Below are 17,936 nucleotides of genomic sequence, written 5' to 3' on the forward strand. Positions count from 1 at the left end.
ATTCTGTGTGAATGGGCTGAAAATCACGTTCTTTGCTTGCCAAAAAGCTTCCATTTCTGCCTCATGTTTGTGCTCTGAACTAAACATAGCTGCAGATACACAGCTTGACACGACTGGCCAAGGCAGAAGAGAACAACTGCTGCCACGGTTTTTCAGTACCAGCAGCCATTGAGATGTTCTTAAGATAGGCAGGGGGTCAGGAGAGCTTCACCTCTGCATCTCCTAAAATTCTTTACTGACAGATCCTTGATTTAACTGGACAGAAACAGACGAAATCCTAATTAAGGCATTTAAATTTGTGACAGAGCTTGAAAGAGAAAAGATTTGAGGGGGGAGGAGGGAGAGTAAGTTACAGGGTTTTTTAGGCTTAACCTTAAAAATATAGGGGTCTGACTTCAATGATATTTATATCCTTTCAGTTCTACTGACGTCAATGGATTTACTCCCAAATTATGCCAGATGGAAATCAGGCTAGCTATTACAACATTTTCATGCATATAACTAGTACCCCTTTAAATGTACCATTTATTCAAAAGTACATCCTGAGGCAGAAGGCATGTTCAGATAGCCCAGCCAGCATCAGAGGCAGGGACAGTCAGTGCTGGGCATGGTGAGGCTGATCTGCAGAGTCATAGAAGGGGAAGAGAAAGAGGAGATCTGGAGCAAACTTCATTTGCTGTTATCTGCACATGCACATAACCTTTGCTGCTGCTGCTGCTGAATCCTGGGCACTAAGCTGATAATGTCTGGGGCTGACACAAGGCAACATGGTGCCTGTTTGCTTCCCTGGAAGAAAAGTAGTCTGAGATCTCTGTTACCTGTGAGACTGGTATTCTTATAATTCATTTTTTAGCACAACACCCTGTAATGCTATTGTTTCCAAAACTGTGAACCACTCTGCAGGTCCACACAGGGCTACAGGTGTGTAACCATTATCAGTTAGTGGTTGCCTCCTTGTCACTGTTTTTCAGAACTGTTCACTCACTTGAATGTGATCCTGTAACCACAACCCATTCCTTCTGCTTGCACTTGCAAATATCCAAGCAGCTGTTTCAAGTTATTTGAAGAGGGCAGAGACTGAAGTTTTACTTGATGTACCCAGGCTAACGGAAACTGATGATGCACATGACCTTTGCTGAGTGCAAACTGAGTCCAATCCGAAGGAAAGTAAGAGAGAGGAGCTAAAATTCCTCTCTTTGAAGTCTTCGTGCAGCTGTGAAGAGGTAATCTTATGTGACTACAAAAGGTTTAGAGAAGGCTGGTCTTATTCTTGCCGGTAGAGAAGATTTCCATACCTTCCAAGCCACTCAACATTTTGTACACCTGTCTGTACCCAGAGCTCTCTGTAGTTCATCTATTCATTATCTGCTCCCTCCACTGTCACCTTCCTCCAGGCTCCCCTAGCTCATAATCTTCCAAGCTCTTCCAGTGCTGTCCCACTCTTCCCTTTCCCCCAGCTCTAATTGTTTTTCTGCATGCATCCATCTGGCTTATGTCCCAGAGGAACAAAAATCACAGCAGAGACATACCAGATGTTTTGTCCCAAGTCTCCCTCTTCTTGCACACTCACAAGAGTTAGAGTTTGGAGCAGGGTCTGCTCCTATTGGTACTACTTCTGCTGCAATCTCACACCATGGCATTCCAGCTTTGGCTATACCCTGGGCACTTTCATTCTAAAATAATAATAATAATAATAATAATAATAATAATTATTATTATTATTATTATTATTATCATTATCATTATATTAGCCACAACGACAACCCCCAGAACCTGAGCTGCTCTCTTTCTCATTTCAAACTCTTGCAACAGCAAAGGAAGAATCCAACAGCAAGTCAGCTCATCCTCAATAGCTAGTCTTCCCAAAACCCACAAAACCATACAAAAACATCACATAAAAGGTTCTCACACTGCCCCATTTAAGCTGTGCAACCCCTTTCCAATCTGCTACTCATTCCAACACTTCCAGCTTCTTACATTTCTTCCAGTTGCCTTTGCTTTGTCAACACATGCCTACAGTTTTGCGCAAGCAGATTTAAACCTCGGTTTTGAAAATTTAGGTGAGAGAGTATTACTGTATGCTGTAGCTCTGTGATTCAGGGATCCAAAGAACATAGCAATAATAAGGATTTCTTATGTGGAATGAATACATGTACATGTTTAAACATGAAGTTTTAAAGTATTCTCCAACCTGAAGAGCCCTGTATTAAATTTCCCAGGGTGACAGAAGCCAGAGACAACACCATAAACTATTTATTTCATAATAATGTACAAGCTTTTCATTCCACATATGAATAGGTGAGCTTCTGTTCCCATAGCAGGCTTCTCTCTTCAAAGTGAACCTTTTAGAGCCATTTCCATAAACATCCCTGGCATTTCCAGCATGAAGTACAAAAAAGCAGCTATAGCCACACTACACTTTGGCAGCTACTCTGGCCAATGTCTGCAACTATTTTCAGCACAAGATCAACAAATGAATGTTTGCAGAGCAGCATTTGCTCAGCAGAAATGTATAAACAAAAAAAGCTCCAAGAATAACACAATGTGTTCACACAGTTTCAGGAATCTTCACTGCAGCTAATAGTAATTAGTAATTAAAACCCAGGTGCTTCCTTCCAGCAGAGCTACTGGTACTGCAGGAACACCTGAAACTCAGGGAATCCAGAAAAGTCTTGTTGTTGTTATCTTATTGTATTTCATATTTCTGGAGTCCCATCTTAAAGTCCATACCTTCTTGATGGTCCTATTATGCAGCTCCTCTCTGCAGCACAGTTCCTCATGGCTTCCATAGGGGCTCCTTCTGGGCTCTCGACCCAACCCCCTTTTATCCCAGAGGCCTTCATGAGCTACAGCTGCTACCCAACCAAGGATCCCACAGCTGTAGCTCATCCAGAGCAACAGGACCCACCTATCTAATACATAGGACTCTCACTACATATATATATATTCACAAGGACTCCTTTATAACAATACATATATTCAGGCCCCTACATTTCCCCCCTTTTCTTTTAACAATTATACAATTACAATATACGTATCTGTCCCAGCTCTCAGGCTGCCACAGCTCTCAGCTGTCCTATCTTCCACTGTCCCAGCTCCCAGGCTGCCACAGCTCTCGGCTGTCCGGGGGATTCCATACCTAATACATATATTCAGGCCCCTACAAAGTCTGAGAAAACCTTTGGCAAGTCCATTTGTCTTCAATGTGACTACACTGAGAGCAGAAGGTCAAAACCCCCAGACAAATGTCCTTTAGACATAATGCACTTTGGCTCCAGATGCCCTTTTTGCACCCTGACTATTGAACAGGCTCACTGTACAAGCCAGAATGCCCTCCCAGCAGTGCCACAGCAATGGGGCAGCTTCTCACACCTGAAGAGGGCTTTGCTCTTCTAGCAGGTCCTGTTTTGGATACTTCTGCCCCCTTCTCACCCTGTCCCTTCCAGCTGTTTCCTATCTTGCTTCCAAAGTAACACCAAAGACTGGATCTCTGCGGACTTTGGGTTTTTCCATTTGATTTCACTGGATTTTCTATTTGAAGCAGTAATGGTCTTTCAGCCTTATTGATCAGTTTTCATTGCACAAAGAGGAGGACAGAAAACTGTGTGTGATCTGCAGAAATCAAATTTATTCTGTCTCTATTTCTCTGTCCCTTAAATGTGGTTGTTTGGAACTTACATTGAAATTAAAATTGAAAATGTTGCTTTTGTCCTAGTCATTGAGTAATCCTTTCTTCCCTTCCTAATCCCTCAAGTGAGGAAAGCAGTCAGTACAAGGATATTGTGCATGTTGGGATTTTTGTCTATCTCTCCATAAAGATAATTCGTGAAATACTGTCTCTCCCTAGATTTATAGTTGTAAAATGAGGTCAAGATCTTGTTCTTTGAGGGAAGTGTTGCTTTTGGAAATGACCAGAAACACCTTCCAGAAACACAAGGGATGCTAGCTGTTTGCAGTAATTCAACAATCGGTCTTAAGAATTTTACTTATGAATAAAGAAGAAATTTGCTAAGTATTGCTAAATAAGGTATCTACTAATAAAAAAAATATACCTGAATGCTCCCAAATTCCTTGCAATGCCATTGTAATCATTGGATGGCAAAATCTGACAAGGTTAAATCTAATGTTATTCAAAGGCTGTTCCCTGAAGCAGATTCCCTTTTGGTAGTAGAATCATTGTCTTACTGTTTAAACATTCAGGCTTTCCTCTCTATTTCACACTTCATAAAGCACCTTTATGGTACTGAGGTGATTTTTTTTCCCCCAAACAGAACAGAAGGCAGTTTGTTTTTCCAGCTTTGATTAAATCCTACATCCCACAAGCAGTGAACCTGTGATACTGCCCTACTGTTGTTCCTGTCTCCCTCTATTCAGATGCCAGCATGGAATGTCTCTCCTGCAGCCCCGGCGCGTTCTGCTCCGAGGCCGCCGCCGGCGCTCCGGGTCTGAGGTTAATGTGTACACAGCACAACTCATTAGCCCTGCATCACTATCTGAGCCAAAAATCAACGTGATTGATCCAACAATATGTTTGGGCTTGAGACTCAGACTCAAATGAGGTCTCACCAAAAGCAAAGGTCAGCAACTTGGCACAAATTTCGCTGTGCACAGAGAAAGCTTTTCTTCCAAACTATTCATCAGGGAAGGTACAAATGACAACTAATATCGGCCTCATTAAAAATGAGTAGAGGAAACCCCTTGGAGAGGACAAGGCTCCCTCAATATCAAATTTCTCTTCAGTCTTTTACTAAAGCTTTTATTTACATTACAGTAAAGACAATGTGGAGCTTAAAGATAGCTGTGGGGCTTGGGGTTTAGGAGACTCGTTAGACTAATTATCGTGATGTGCACTATCAATTACTGTCCACTTAAGAAGAGAGGGTAATTCTGCAGGCAGAAATAAATCTTTGGAAGTGAAGAATCTGGAGTAAAGGGAATAAAAGGATTTTTTTTTAACACCAATATTTTTTTAATGTTAAAACTCCGTTGTCATAACATTTCCCATCTTAAAATAACTAAAATAAAACAATCATTAATTTAAGAGTGGGAGAGAGAAGAGGAATGATACATGAAACCTTTTCAATTGTGGCTTTGTTTCAAGTACACTTCTTACAAGGATTTCACCAATACTCAAGCACTTTTGCCACAGTCAATCCCTGAAATCAGAACTTCAAAATATGCTATTTTACATATGGTATCAGGACGTTCTTTCTTCCTCAGTAATAAAGGGTGTTGAAAATATTATTGATACAACAACTAGACTGCATGAGAAATATTTCCCTGCAGTCTACAGAGTTGCTGTGTTGCAATATAATTGTCTAATGGCGCATTTTTGTAAGGGTCCTCATGGTATTATGAAGTATAATTTTATTTTTACAGGATTTGATAATAAGGTAAAAGGCTGGCATTAACAGTCTTAGGAATTTGTTACATAACCAGAGGTTGAGCATTAAAATTAAACTGGATTTGTAGAGTAGGCACTGAGTTAATGTCTTGCCACACCAAAAATTGTAATGCATGTAACTTTTCCTGCTTCACTCCTTCTACCAAAACTCTCTTAATACTTCTAAAGGTCAATCCCTCTTTCCAACAGAGAACACAACTTCTCCTCAAGATATAGTTGGAAAATCTGTTAATTTCTCTCTGTTAACAGTAGTTTGGCAAAGCAGCTTTCAAGGCATACATGGCTCCTGCTTGTACCAGCAGTGCCACTCTGCTCTTCCACAGCAGCCCTGCAACATTAACCAGCTCACCTGTCCTAAAAGCACTTGTGGGGGGAGATAGGGCTGCTCTGACTGCAAGCTGAGTGGGTCAGTGTGGTGGGGCAATAACATGCAAAAAGAGAGGAAAAAATCCAAATGTTTCCCTCTAAATTAGGGTATTTTTACTAAGAATAGCTCTACTTTTGCCAGAAGTTTTCTCTGGGGATCAGCTGAGGGGGCCTGGGGAGAGAAGAAGGGCTGCAAAGCAAAGAGGCTTTTTTATGGCCAGTTCTGCTGCTTTCTGAGCTATTTATTCATGTCATTAATCAAAATGCTGAAATAGGAGTATTGTTATGGTAGAAAAAAACCCCAAAGAAACGATGACTGGGGTGAGAGGAATTCACACTGGGCAAAGCCTGAAGGTCAACACTCCCCCAATGGGCCCCTCCATTCCCCTGAAGGTGATTTTTAACTTCAGGAGACAAAACCAGCAAATGAGAATCAGGTAACATTGAACAGAGAAAATGCAGCTTGATGGGAACTTAATGCCTGAGAAATCCAGGATTCTCTAAGACAGACAATCCCTTTCTTTTTATGCTCCTAACACACAGCCTGTAAGCAGAAAAATGCAGAGAAATGAGCAAACAGACAGAGTGCAAGGGCACAGCTCTTGCAAAACAGTGTTTGCCAGCACCCCCACACTGCAGGGCTGTGTGCTCAGGGGGGCCCAGCCAGGGGATGTAAGCATGTCTGCCTGTCCCCTGGCAGTGAAGTGGCATCCAGGGGCTGAAGGGTGTCCCCAGCGCTGCTCAGGCTGCAGTCAGTGGGGTCAGTGGGGTCAGTGCTCAGGGCTTTCCTATTGCTCAGATGCCTTTGCCTTGCTCTGTTTCAGCTGAGTTTGCCCCAAACTATTGCCCTAACGGCAGCTTCCTCACCCTGAATAACCACTCCACAGCATCTCCAAATGCCCAGGATGGGCTCCATGCCTTCCTCAACCATTGTGCTGCTCTGGTTTCTCCCACCCTGCATCCTACAGCTGGGCAAGAACAGGCTCTCCCCTTTCCTAACCCACCACTGCTGGCACCCTGCTCCAACCTGCACGCCACTCCAATGTGCACCAGTGAGAGGAGGCAGAAACACACTGGGGCAGAAGCAGATCAGTTGTTTTGGCACTTAAGCACTTAATTAAGAGGACCACCCTCCACTCCCCACTGACAGCAGGGCTGGATATGGGTTCAGAAGAGGTCTCTGCTCCCTATGCAATGTGTTTTGTAAAGGAGGTTCATGTTGCATTTAAATCACATTTGAATACCAAAGAGCATCACTGCCTCCAATTCCTTCACTATCTTTCTTGCAATATTTTCTGTCACAGGCTGAGAGAAAAAAGGAACCTTTTCCCCAGCTTCTGAATAAAGGGGATCAAGTCTTCCTTCACATCACACCCGTATCTTTGCTGGTTTTTTGTTTTTTTTTTTCAAATGAACTGTACTGCAAATATGTTCAAACAGAGACTTTCAAACCTGTACAGCCCCAAAAGGTAACATGACCCAGCACCTGCACAAGGGGAGCTGGACACTTTTGGACAGATCAACAGCAACTGTGAAGGCAAAAGATGAAAAGGCCCAATAACCTGAAAATTTAGCAAAATTTAGGAAGAAAATACCTCAACCACCAAAATCTAGAGCTCCTTGTCTAGCAAAACCCAACCTAGCCAAACAGCAGTTTCAGTTTGGGTTATCTAGAACAAAGAGTTAAGTATTCATGCCGTGGCAGACACACTGTGCAAAGAAGCCAGTGCTCAGAACCACATCAGGATGTGCTCCAGACCACACTAGGACATGGTACCACAGCTACCACCCTGTTCTGTTGGAGAATCCAAGAGAAACAGCTCCCACACCACAGGCAGGCACTGAACCCCCCATATTTCCTTTTCCTTCCTCTCCCTCCTTTCAAGCTAGAGCCCAGCATTTCCCCTGCCAAGCCCCACCTGGTTTGCTGAGCAGAGATGTGCAGAGCTCTCTGTCCCAGCAGAGCCGTGTGGGTCCTGCCTGGGGCTGCTGTCCCCTGCCTGTGCAGGCAGAGCTGACAGAGCAGCAGCCACACCTCGGGCTCAGAATTCTTCCTGATGCAGGGAGGGAGAAGTTAATTAAACTCTGTGGAGAGGAATGATTATAAAAAGGAACTTTCTCATCATTCCTGGAACACTGATAGACATATGCTGTATTTTTTGGAGAAAGCTCTCATCTGCAAGGACAGTCAGATCAAGGCTGAGGCAGAGGGAGAGCAGGAAGGATGTGATTACCTCTGCTGGGATCTGAGCAGAACTAATCCAGCCCTCATGGGAAGGGCAAGGGGATATGCAGGGCCCAGTTCACACTGCAGCTCAACTTCTGCAAGAATAATTTAGTACCTGAAGGCTACCACAGGAACAACAGTGCTCATTCACTATTTAACTGTGCTCTGTAATTATCTGAGGGGTTTTCCTTCACTACAACAACCAACTGTACTGCAGAAATACAGACTTTTGATTTCAGATCCTTCATGCGTTTAGCAACATATTCCTATAATTTTTCATTATTTGCTTATACCTATTCTTCTTTCCAGTCCCCTTGCAATAAGCACTTCACTTAATTTTATTATTTGCTCATCTGGGAAGAAATAACATGGGTGTTATAGATAAAGGCAAAGCCTTTAAAACAGCACAGTGAATAAAAAGGCTGTTTTCAGCCTGAGTTTTCCTTACTACAGCCTTTTACTGAATGCACTGAAATCAAGGAGAGAACGAAGGCACTGCTGGTAAAAATGGCCTGTGGAGGAACCTCACTGAAGCTTGGAGAGGAAATTACTCTTCATGCTATTTCAGGTTTACGTCTTTCCTAAGAACAGGCTGATCGTTACCCCAGATAATGAAGACTGTTAATGTAATTAAGAACTCTGTTCTGCTGTTTTACAAAGCAAACAAATAACAATAAGTTCCGGAATTAATAAGCTGCAAGGTTAAGTGACACAGGGCAAAACCAGAATTCTTCATTTGGATATAAGTGTTCCTCAGCGAGTCATTAGCTGGAACTTAAAAGTGCAATTTCTAATTTAGGACACAGAGAAGGTTTTCCATTTGAGGTATGTGTAATCTCTAAAAGGTCAGGTCAATTTTAAGATTATGACCAGATATATATTATCGATACTAGAAATTGCATCCTTCCTTAACCACAAAAAACAGGAGAGCAGGACCAAGCTGCCTTGCTCTTCTTCCTGTATATTATAGGAGGGTAGTATTTCCAAACTTGTCTGTAAATCCCTTCCAAGTTAGGCATTTCAGTAATAGTAACAGTATTTTTAGCAAACAACCATTTTTCAATTTATCTGATTAAATAACATATTTATTTGTACTGAGTTAACACACAATACAACCCAAAGCTTGCTGTAGGCTCAGCCTAAACTTGCACAGGTACTTTCCAGGCACAGAAGAGAGACCTGGGGAATTAGTAGAACCTGGATTTTATTTCTGAAAATGCTGCTGGTTCAGACTGTGCAGCCCGATGAGGCAGCCACCCCAGAGAAACAGGGACACACTGCCTAATGAAGCAGCAGCTTCCCAATCCCCTCTTCCTTGCCACAGGTTCTCATTACTGGTCTTGCACTGGGATTTGCCTCTGTCACAAAGCCTGCAGAAAATTAATGGTGTCCCTCCAAAAGTAATGACTTTTCTACGAGAACTGCCACCACCATGATGGAAGAGCTGGGAGTGCTAAGGGGAACAGTGGCAGCTGCAACCACAGACACAGCCACGCCACATTTTTTAAAATGCTGCCTAGCAGATGCTGTGCTTCATAGGAAGGTGGTTAAAAGTTGGTTACAAATGAGTAAAATCAGATAACATTGAACACATGTTAAATAATGGCAAAATGTTTTAACTTTGTGGTGGGCTGGTGGATTTCTCATGCAAAGACATCCTAACCTCACTTTTACAATTTGGAAATCATATAAATTTTTTTAACTAAAGATCTCCATTTCTTTGAAAACTCGTTTGTCTGTGATGAGAACAACAATATGGCTCTGTTGCTGTCTACTTATTTTGCTAACCTGTGAACATGCTTCCTAAGGAAATGGTAACATTTTCATTTCATACTGGGGAAGAAAAATAACCTCAAATACACACTCACGTCATCTGCCTAAATCTTGTTTGGACAGCTTGCATGTCTCACAATTTTCCTGTTATCACTAGCTCCTGTGAATTAGAGTGAGAGCAGGGAGATAAATGTAATACTGCAATATACAGCTCGATACTGAAGATCACTCTGCTGTGACAAGCCTTGCACTCCAGCACTAACACAATGATATGGTTATCTAAGGTTTGAGGAGACTGAACAGCCTGTAATATATTAACACACTTTTCATTTCAGAGATAGTGTCAGGAACTGAAAAACAACTCTGGTTCACCATGCTTTGGTTATTTCCCCTCAGGTCTTTTCTCCCCTCTGAAACCCACACAAGATTTGGGGAAGCAGCAACACTCTCACCCTGCACAGGCAGAGCAACATGAACAGGAACCAAGTGCTGGGGTTAAGATCTGGTGAGAAAAGCCCATAAGGTCACTTTTTCTGCAGCTTCAAAAATTAACATTCTAAAAGGCAACTTGCAGGAATTCCTATTTTTAGGTTTCTCAAAGGAGCTTTCAGATAATTTTAAGAAGTCCACTGCCTGTAAGACATTTGACATCTGGAAAGGAGAACAGTCTCTGGCTGCAGAAGTGCTTTTTCTCTCTTCCAAGCCTACATGAAAAGCACCACTGGCACAGTGAGGACAGAGAGAGATGCACAGCTCAGGGTTTTATTTAGTTTTGGGTTTTTCTTAACTGACCCAGCTTGATGCTGGCGCCTGGCTGCAGTTCCAGCTGCCCCTGAAGCCAGTCATGCTTTTGCTTGTGTGGCTGACTGCTGAATTGGCAAAAGCTACCTTCACAAAACCCCTTTTGCCAGAACACCTTTTGTGTTTGCACTGAAGAAGAAAAAAAATTAGATAAAGCTTCTGCCAGCAATATTTTTTTTCTATTGCAGCAAATGTTACAGACTGATAAAATAAACCACCATTTCCTCAGTGTTTCAGCTCCTCAGTTCAGAGCAGAATTTGCTCCTCATGAAGAAACTCGGTGGATGGGTAAATGTAAGGAGAAGAGCAACCATGCCTGTTTCAGCTCCTCTGTAAGTCATGGGATGTGCAGAAGTATTAAAAAGAGCGGGGGGAGAAAAGGTGGGGAAGACATTTTTACAAGGATTGAAAGTGTTTCTGGAGGAGCGGAAACAATACAAATTTGGAAAAGCTCCTCAATATAGATGACATTACTAACTTCTTTTTTTTATTTGGTTGCTAAAAGTATCTTTACAGGGAACATTATTAAAAGACAAGACCTGGAAAGATTAATACCCACATGTAACTATTCCCTCATGCTTTGCATGGCTGTTAAATGCACAGGTCTTGCTGAAGGGAAAAGACAAATACAGGAAACACAAAGTGATGAGGAGTGCACACACCTCATCACAAACCAGCGCTTGGTATTTCTCTTAGTTACAGAGAAGTTTTAGACACTGGTGACTAATACAACTCCCTAATCCTTGGTCAGCTTTAGAAACCTTCCTCATAAGGCCAAGGTCAGGACAAGGCTACTTCCTCAATAACAGAGGGAAGATGGCATCTCTAATGATTGCTTCTGGCTGTTTTTCTCCTTGCCTGTAAGAAGGCCACAGAGAACATTTGCTTTCTTAAAGTGATGCAAGCTCTCTATTTCCTAGCAGACAGACCCTCACTGCCCACCAGGAACCTGAAGGTGGAACTGCAAAATGGAAGTTTCAGGTTGAAACTCACAAGTTTAGTGCTTTCCTCACAGGGAAGTTCAGTTAAGGTGGTAGAATCCTGTTAGCATGCAATGGCTTAATATCTTAGACAACCTACTATTTATTTTAATGTTACCCACCTGAGGGAGGCTCCCCTAATGAATCTATTTTTGTAATGTCATGTAAGTTGAAGTTTAGAGCTAAGTTTAGAGCAGAGTCATATAAAAAATATCAAACCAGGAAATAGCTTAATTGAAGCTCAGAGTAATCACAGCAAATTACAGTGAAATTTCCATGGGATTACATTTTGCATTCCCCAAACAAGCAGAGGAATTCAGCTCACAGTCTTCCCAATTTGCTGAGAATTCACTTTAAGGATTTTCTATGTAAGTAACATAATAAAAGCTGTCTCCAAAGTTACAGTCTAAGATGCTTTTGTGACCCTGTGGGAAGCCCATGCTGGACTGGTGGCCCTGTGGAGAGAGGAGCCCCCCCTGGAGCAGGCAGGACCTGTGATGCTGCTGGGGACCCCCATGGAGCAGCTTGTGAGGAACTGCTCCCGTGGGAAGGACTCCTGTTGGAGAAGCTCCTGGAGGACTGGCTCCTCTCCTGTGGGAGGGACCCCACCCTGGAGCAGGGGGGCAGAGTGAGGAGTCCTCCCCTGAGGAGGAAGGAGCAGCAGCGACAAGATGTGATGAACTGACACAGCCCCATTCTGGTCCACTTGTGCCACAGGGAGGGGAGAAAGGTAGAGAAAACCACAAGGGAAGAAGGGAGGGGCAGGGGAAAGGGTTTTTTAAGATTTGGTTTTATTTTCTTATTACCTTACTCTGGTTGTTTGGTTATAAATTCAATTAATTTTTCCCCAAGTTGAGTCTGTTTAGTCCATGATGGTATTTGGTGAATTATATTTCCCTACCCTTATCTCAAGTCACAAGCCTTTTGTTTTCTCTCTCCAGTCCAGCTGAAGAGGGGGAGTGATACAGCAGCTTTGGTGGGCACCTGGCATCCAGGCAGAGTCAAAGAACCACACTGGTATTCACAGGGACTTCCTCAAATCACTGCAGGGTTCAATCTCTTCCCACTAACAAACCCTAGTTTTTTCACAAGGAGCATCTCTGGTCTGTGTGTCCCTCAGCTGCCTTGACCACCTCCTCTGAAACAATGCACAAACAGCTGGCATATACACAGTATATGCAGTTATCTCTCTCATCCAGGCTGTACAGCCCACAGTCCAGAAAGAATAAAGAGGATTTCACATCACATTTTGCCACATGTAGGGATTTTCTCTACTTTTCAACAGGTCTCCAACATGAGAGAAAGGTGGGAACTTTTGACATCACTCTGTTACCACTGCACAGTTCTTTTTTTAGTGAAAAAAGCAAGTTGCCTTTTCAGTACCAATGTCACTGCAAATCTCTCAAGGCTAACTTTTGGTAACAGCCACCATAAATACACTGGAACACGCACAGAGCCAAGCATAACCCTAACAAAGGCAAAACAAGTTCTACCACTAAATTTAGAAAGACCTCAAAATGGTCCATATTGAGTAATACAAAATAAGATTTCAGCCCATAAGGGGAAAGAGAAAAGAAGAAAAAAAAAAAAAAAAAGAAAAGAAAAAAGGAAAGAGAGAAGAGAGAAGCATTTGATTGGGATATTGTGTATTAATTGTAAGAAGAGGAAATTCATAAACCAGGAGCCATGTGTCCACTTAAGATGATCTGTGGATATTATACTTACAAGATCTCTATGACCTACTACAGAACAAGAACAGTCACCCTTTCAGAGGAAAGCATTTTGCAACAGGAAAAGCCCCTTATGTTCAGCTTTTTATAAGTAAGAAATACAAAAAGGAAAACAAAATTAAAGATCCCATGGCTGTACAGTTTAATACTGCTAAAATTTACTTACCAATCCTTTGGTGTTTTAATCCCAAATTATTCCCCCAAACTTTTACATTTTCTACAGCACTAAGCAAAAGAGTTTTGCTGTTGTCCCCACTCAGTGAGCTTGGAGGGAGGGACAGGAAAAGCTACAAAATCTGCCTGAAAGGCTTGGCAATCTTTGTGTCACTGCAAGTGGTGCAGAGTGACCCGTGTTTTGCTAAAAATTAATAGCATGCCTTTTTAAAGGGCACTAGATAGAAATACAGCACCTGTGCCTGTGGATTCCATATTTTCATCTACAAAATCCCAAAAAGAGATCAAACATACAGTATTTTTTTCAGGGCAGTTACAGTCAGTTTTGCACGTCTGTGCTGGATGCACAGGTGGAAAGGGCAGTGAGCACACAGTGACCATCTTTCCACACCCCCAGCTGGAGGGCAGAGATGCTCTGAATGGCTGCCCAGGCAGCAGATGGATGGGAATTGTTTCTAGGCACAGTTCTAACACTGCTACCATAGCAAATCCACACTCACCAGTTATCAATGCCTAAAACGAATTCTGAGACTACTGATTTAAAATCAGATAATCTAATGCTGATACCACCCCTGTGCTTTCATGGGTTGTCTCTCCACAGGTCAGCAGATCCCAAACTACTCTCGAACAGAACACCAGCTTTTCTCTGGGCATGAAACATTTTAAGACTCAAACTTTGAAAGATGGGCAAGAGTTGCAATTGCAAGCCCAGGCTGATAGGATGCTCAGCTCAAATGCAGGCTTACAATTCAACAATCTCCCAGCCTTTATGGGAAGCTCCAGATCATGCCCAGCTCCAGAGGCCAGGCACAGCAGAGGGGTGATCCATGGACCAAGTAAGTACTTCCCAAGCTGGGAGTCAAAAGTGACAACTCATATACATGATGGGAGCTGTAAAAGCAGGTGAACTCAAGGGCTGGTGTCATTTTTTGTGACTCATGTCCCATCCTTGAATTTGATATGAGACTTTTTGATCTCCCAGGAAAGTCTTTGTTAATTGGCATGTAGAAGCAAAGACTTCTGGGGACATAACAGTTTTCTGCTTGATTTTTTAAAGCACAAAAATTGGCACGTTAAGAAAAGAAAGGTCTTCAAGGAAAGGTAAATCAAACCCCAGAATCTCATTTAGTCTCTCTACTTCCAGACAAGGCTGAATTCAGGAACAGAGAATAAGATATAGAGAGCTTAGAAATGAAAATAAGAGTGTTTCCATTACCTTTTCTGCAAGCCAGCCTAGATGCCTAATCTCTCGACTTCCAGCAATCCCTGTTTTACCCAGCTGGTCTCTGACCTCTGCAATCACCCTGGGGATGAGCTCATTGACACTGGAGTGGATGGCATTGAACCAGGCCTGGGCTGTGGCTGAATCCTTACTCCTGAGCACCACGGTGTGCTTGGCATCAGGTGAATGAACTTCAATAATTCTAGAAAAATGGGGGGAAAAACATTATGTTCATTCATATACTAATAGACAGCTACATTTATTACCTCATTTAGTGAATGCAATGAGTTAAATTGGATACTAATATTGAGACCTAGCACTAAAAACTTACCTTTAAAACACCTGAACAGAGTAGGTTCATCTTAACTGAAGCCAGGTCTCTACTGGCATTATGATAACATCCTTGAGAATGGGATTTGCCAGTGCTGATGCAACCCCTCATACAGCATATCCATAGAGTTTAGAATATAATTTCACTGACACGGACACTGCCCAGAACCACAGACTGCATGGAAGGTGACTGTGGAGAAGCCAGGGATAAGCTGCTGCTTTCCTTAGCTGGTTATCATGGCACAACCAGAGTTTTACAGTATGTTTATTTTATCCATGCAGAGATAAATGAAAATCATCCCCATCCCAAACAGAGGGATTTTCCTAGGATTGCTCTGTGGTTTCAGTGATACCAGTAGACATTAACACAGGCCTGGCACAACTGGCTTTCTCCAGGATCTACCAGCATCCTCAGTGCTCCATTTAGAGCCTGCTAACAGTGGCTACAAGAAAGTGCTAACAACAATCATATGATTGCTGCTGGCAGGCACCTTTCACAGATTTTCAAACTCCTGTAGAAGGAAATGAGTTCTGTTTCAAAGAAAACATTCCTACTGGACTATCCTGTGGTTTCCACTGCGGTTTGAAAATTACAACTGAACACAGTTTTCAGGAAAATGAATCCTGTTCATTGTGGTAATGGGACCCGTGCCAACACCTTTGCTAACAACAACAACAAAAGTGCTTTGACAGGCAGCTGCAGCTATTTCAGCTCTGTTCTTAGTGAAGTTATTAGTTATTAATGGGGCTTTGTGTGCTCTTTATAGCTTTGTGGCCATTTTACTTGAACACCTGGTAAATAACCCACAAAGTAATAGCCTGTTTTATCTTTATGTAGCAACTATAAAACAAAGCCTTGGTCACTGCCCATCACTCAACTCTGTATCACATTTGTGCTTTTTTATTATAAAAGTACAGTGGCAGCCCCAAATGCTACCCTCCCAAATTCAACCTGGGATCTGAGCCTAAGCATGTACTTCTGCCCTGTGTATGCCTGCCCAGGCTCTGGGACAGACAATGACTCCTTTCTGCAGCAGAAAATTAATTAGTTCAGTGGAATTTATTCAGGTTGAAGTTCAAAACAGACTGTAATGCAAATATTTGTTGTGCAATTACAAAATCCAGCAATCAGGAGCTTAACTAACAATTAAGAGGTTTTAATTATTTGGTTAAACCAGAGCAGAATCCAGAACAGAGGGTGACTGGATCTGCACAGCTCTCTGGGGCTCAGAGAGGAAGGATCCCTGGTTTCATGCCTGTCCATTTTGAGAAGGGGAGGTTTCCACGTAGACACTGTTCTAAATATAGAAAAGGTCATGATTTTCCAAACTCAGCAGCTGAACTGTTCAGGGTCCTAAATCACTGGATAGCTTAAGAAGTGGCTTGATTTTTCAGGAAGCACTGAGCCAACACAGTAATGCATGTTTCCTCAGTAAAGCTGCTGCAGTTCAGCACTATCTGAAAATTAATGTTCTTATTTAGCCACCCCAGGATGCACCAAATTTTCAGTTTCAAGTACCAAAGTAAAATTCCTTGATACATGATGGCAGTCTTGTGAACTAGAAAACTGTATTTATAGACAGGCATTTTCCAAATCACACTCCCATTTTTTCTGAACTGCTAGAAACAGCCATCTCCTTCATGGTTAGGATTTAGCCATTTGTGTCCACAGATCATTACAATCATGCACAGCCACCATACTCCAGTCTGTCTTTCCATCACAAATACAGCTCTCCCACTGCTGAGTCCCACTGTGACTCTGAACTGCAGCTGGAGTGCGTTCTTGTAGGCAGCCACCACCAAAAACAAGCTAGACAGGCTTGGACTTTCAAAATACATTGTGGTAATCAGTGAAATGTTGCTTATTACTTACAGAACAGTTTTTGGCAGGAGATCTTACAGTATTTCACAAATGAGGTCAGTGACAGCATCCTCATTTCAACAACAAAAAAAAGGAAAAGTGAAGAACCCAGACAAGGCAGGGAACAGGCCAGGAGCAGCAATTACGATTTTCAGTCCTCTGTCTCCCATTTTAATATGTCTTTTAAAAACATAAATTATTTGGACAACATAGCAGTACTGCGCTGCATTTGAAAAATGTTAACACACCATACAGATTGTGTGAAACAATGCTCTTTACAAAGCCCGTGGTTTCTACAGGGGACTTCCACCTACAAACTCGCTGCACATCATGCAGTAAACAAAGTGCTCAACACAGACTCTGAAGGCTCAGAAGAAAGTGCTGCTTTTCTGCTGCAAAGGAACAGCAGAAAATTTGTGTGATTTCTTTATAAATTAGAGTTGTAGCAGGTTTTGACTTAAAAATAAATTATTGAGAGCTGAAAGAGCTTGCAAATGGCAACCTATTTACCTCTAGTTTGTAAATTCTTCCTTCAAACAAGTGGATTAACATACAAGCAGGTATTTTAGTACTCTGGCCTTCATTAAAGTGCATTTGCCTTGATGGGACTATTTAAGTATTTCTACAAGAGTTCTATCCCCTAAAATAATGAACATTTAGACAGTTGTCAACAGTTGTGTATAAGGGGTTCTAAACCATGCATATTCTTTCTAATATCTACATATTCAAATGTGATACCAAAGTCTAAATTCTGGTATACATATGCATACACACATACTGAGCCATGCTTGCAAAAATACTCATCCCTCAGTGACTGGTAATGGAGCTAGTTTGGGAATGCTTGTCCAAAGTCACCAAAGTGTGATGCTGATGCACCACAATTGCAGAAAGTCTTCCTTGTTCCATGAGCTGAGTAACAAGATGACTGGACAATACTACTGACACTTCTCAAAACTCAGTTCAATACAGGATGCTGCTTTGACCATGCTGAAAATTATTCTTAAATTATTATTTACCCACAGCACTTTTCCACTCCCAGAAATACATCTGCAGGCATCATTCCTCAGC

The 17,936-nt window shown here is 42.2% G+C and overlaps 1 protein-coding gene across 1 annotated transcript in view; it reads right to left on the minus strand.

Moving 5' to 3' along the window:
• The window catches only part of SNTB1 (syntrophin beta 1), a 113,512-nt gene that overhangs the window by 27,583 nt on the left and 67,993 nt on the right, over positions 1-17,936 (minus strand). Inside the window, exon 3 of the mRNA XM_059466420.1 lies at positions 14,672-14,879. Coding sequence (XP_059322403.1) covers positions 14,672-14,879 — 208 coding nt within the window. The remainder of the gene's footprint in view (positions 1-14,671; positions 14,880-17,936) is intronic.

The sequence above is a fragment of the Ammospiza nelsoni genome, chromosome 1 (genome assembly GCF_027579445.1).
Source record: "Ammospiza nelsoni isolate bAmmNel1 chromosome 1, bAmmNel1.pri, whole genome shotgun sequence".
Classification (NCBI taxonomy): domain Eukaryota; kingdom Metazoa; phylum Chordata; class Aves; order Passeriformes; family Passerellidae; genus Ammospiza; species Ammospiza nelsoni.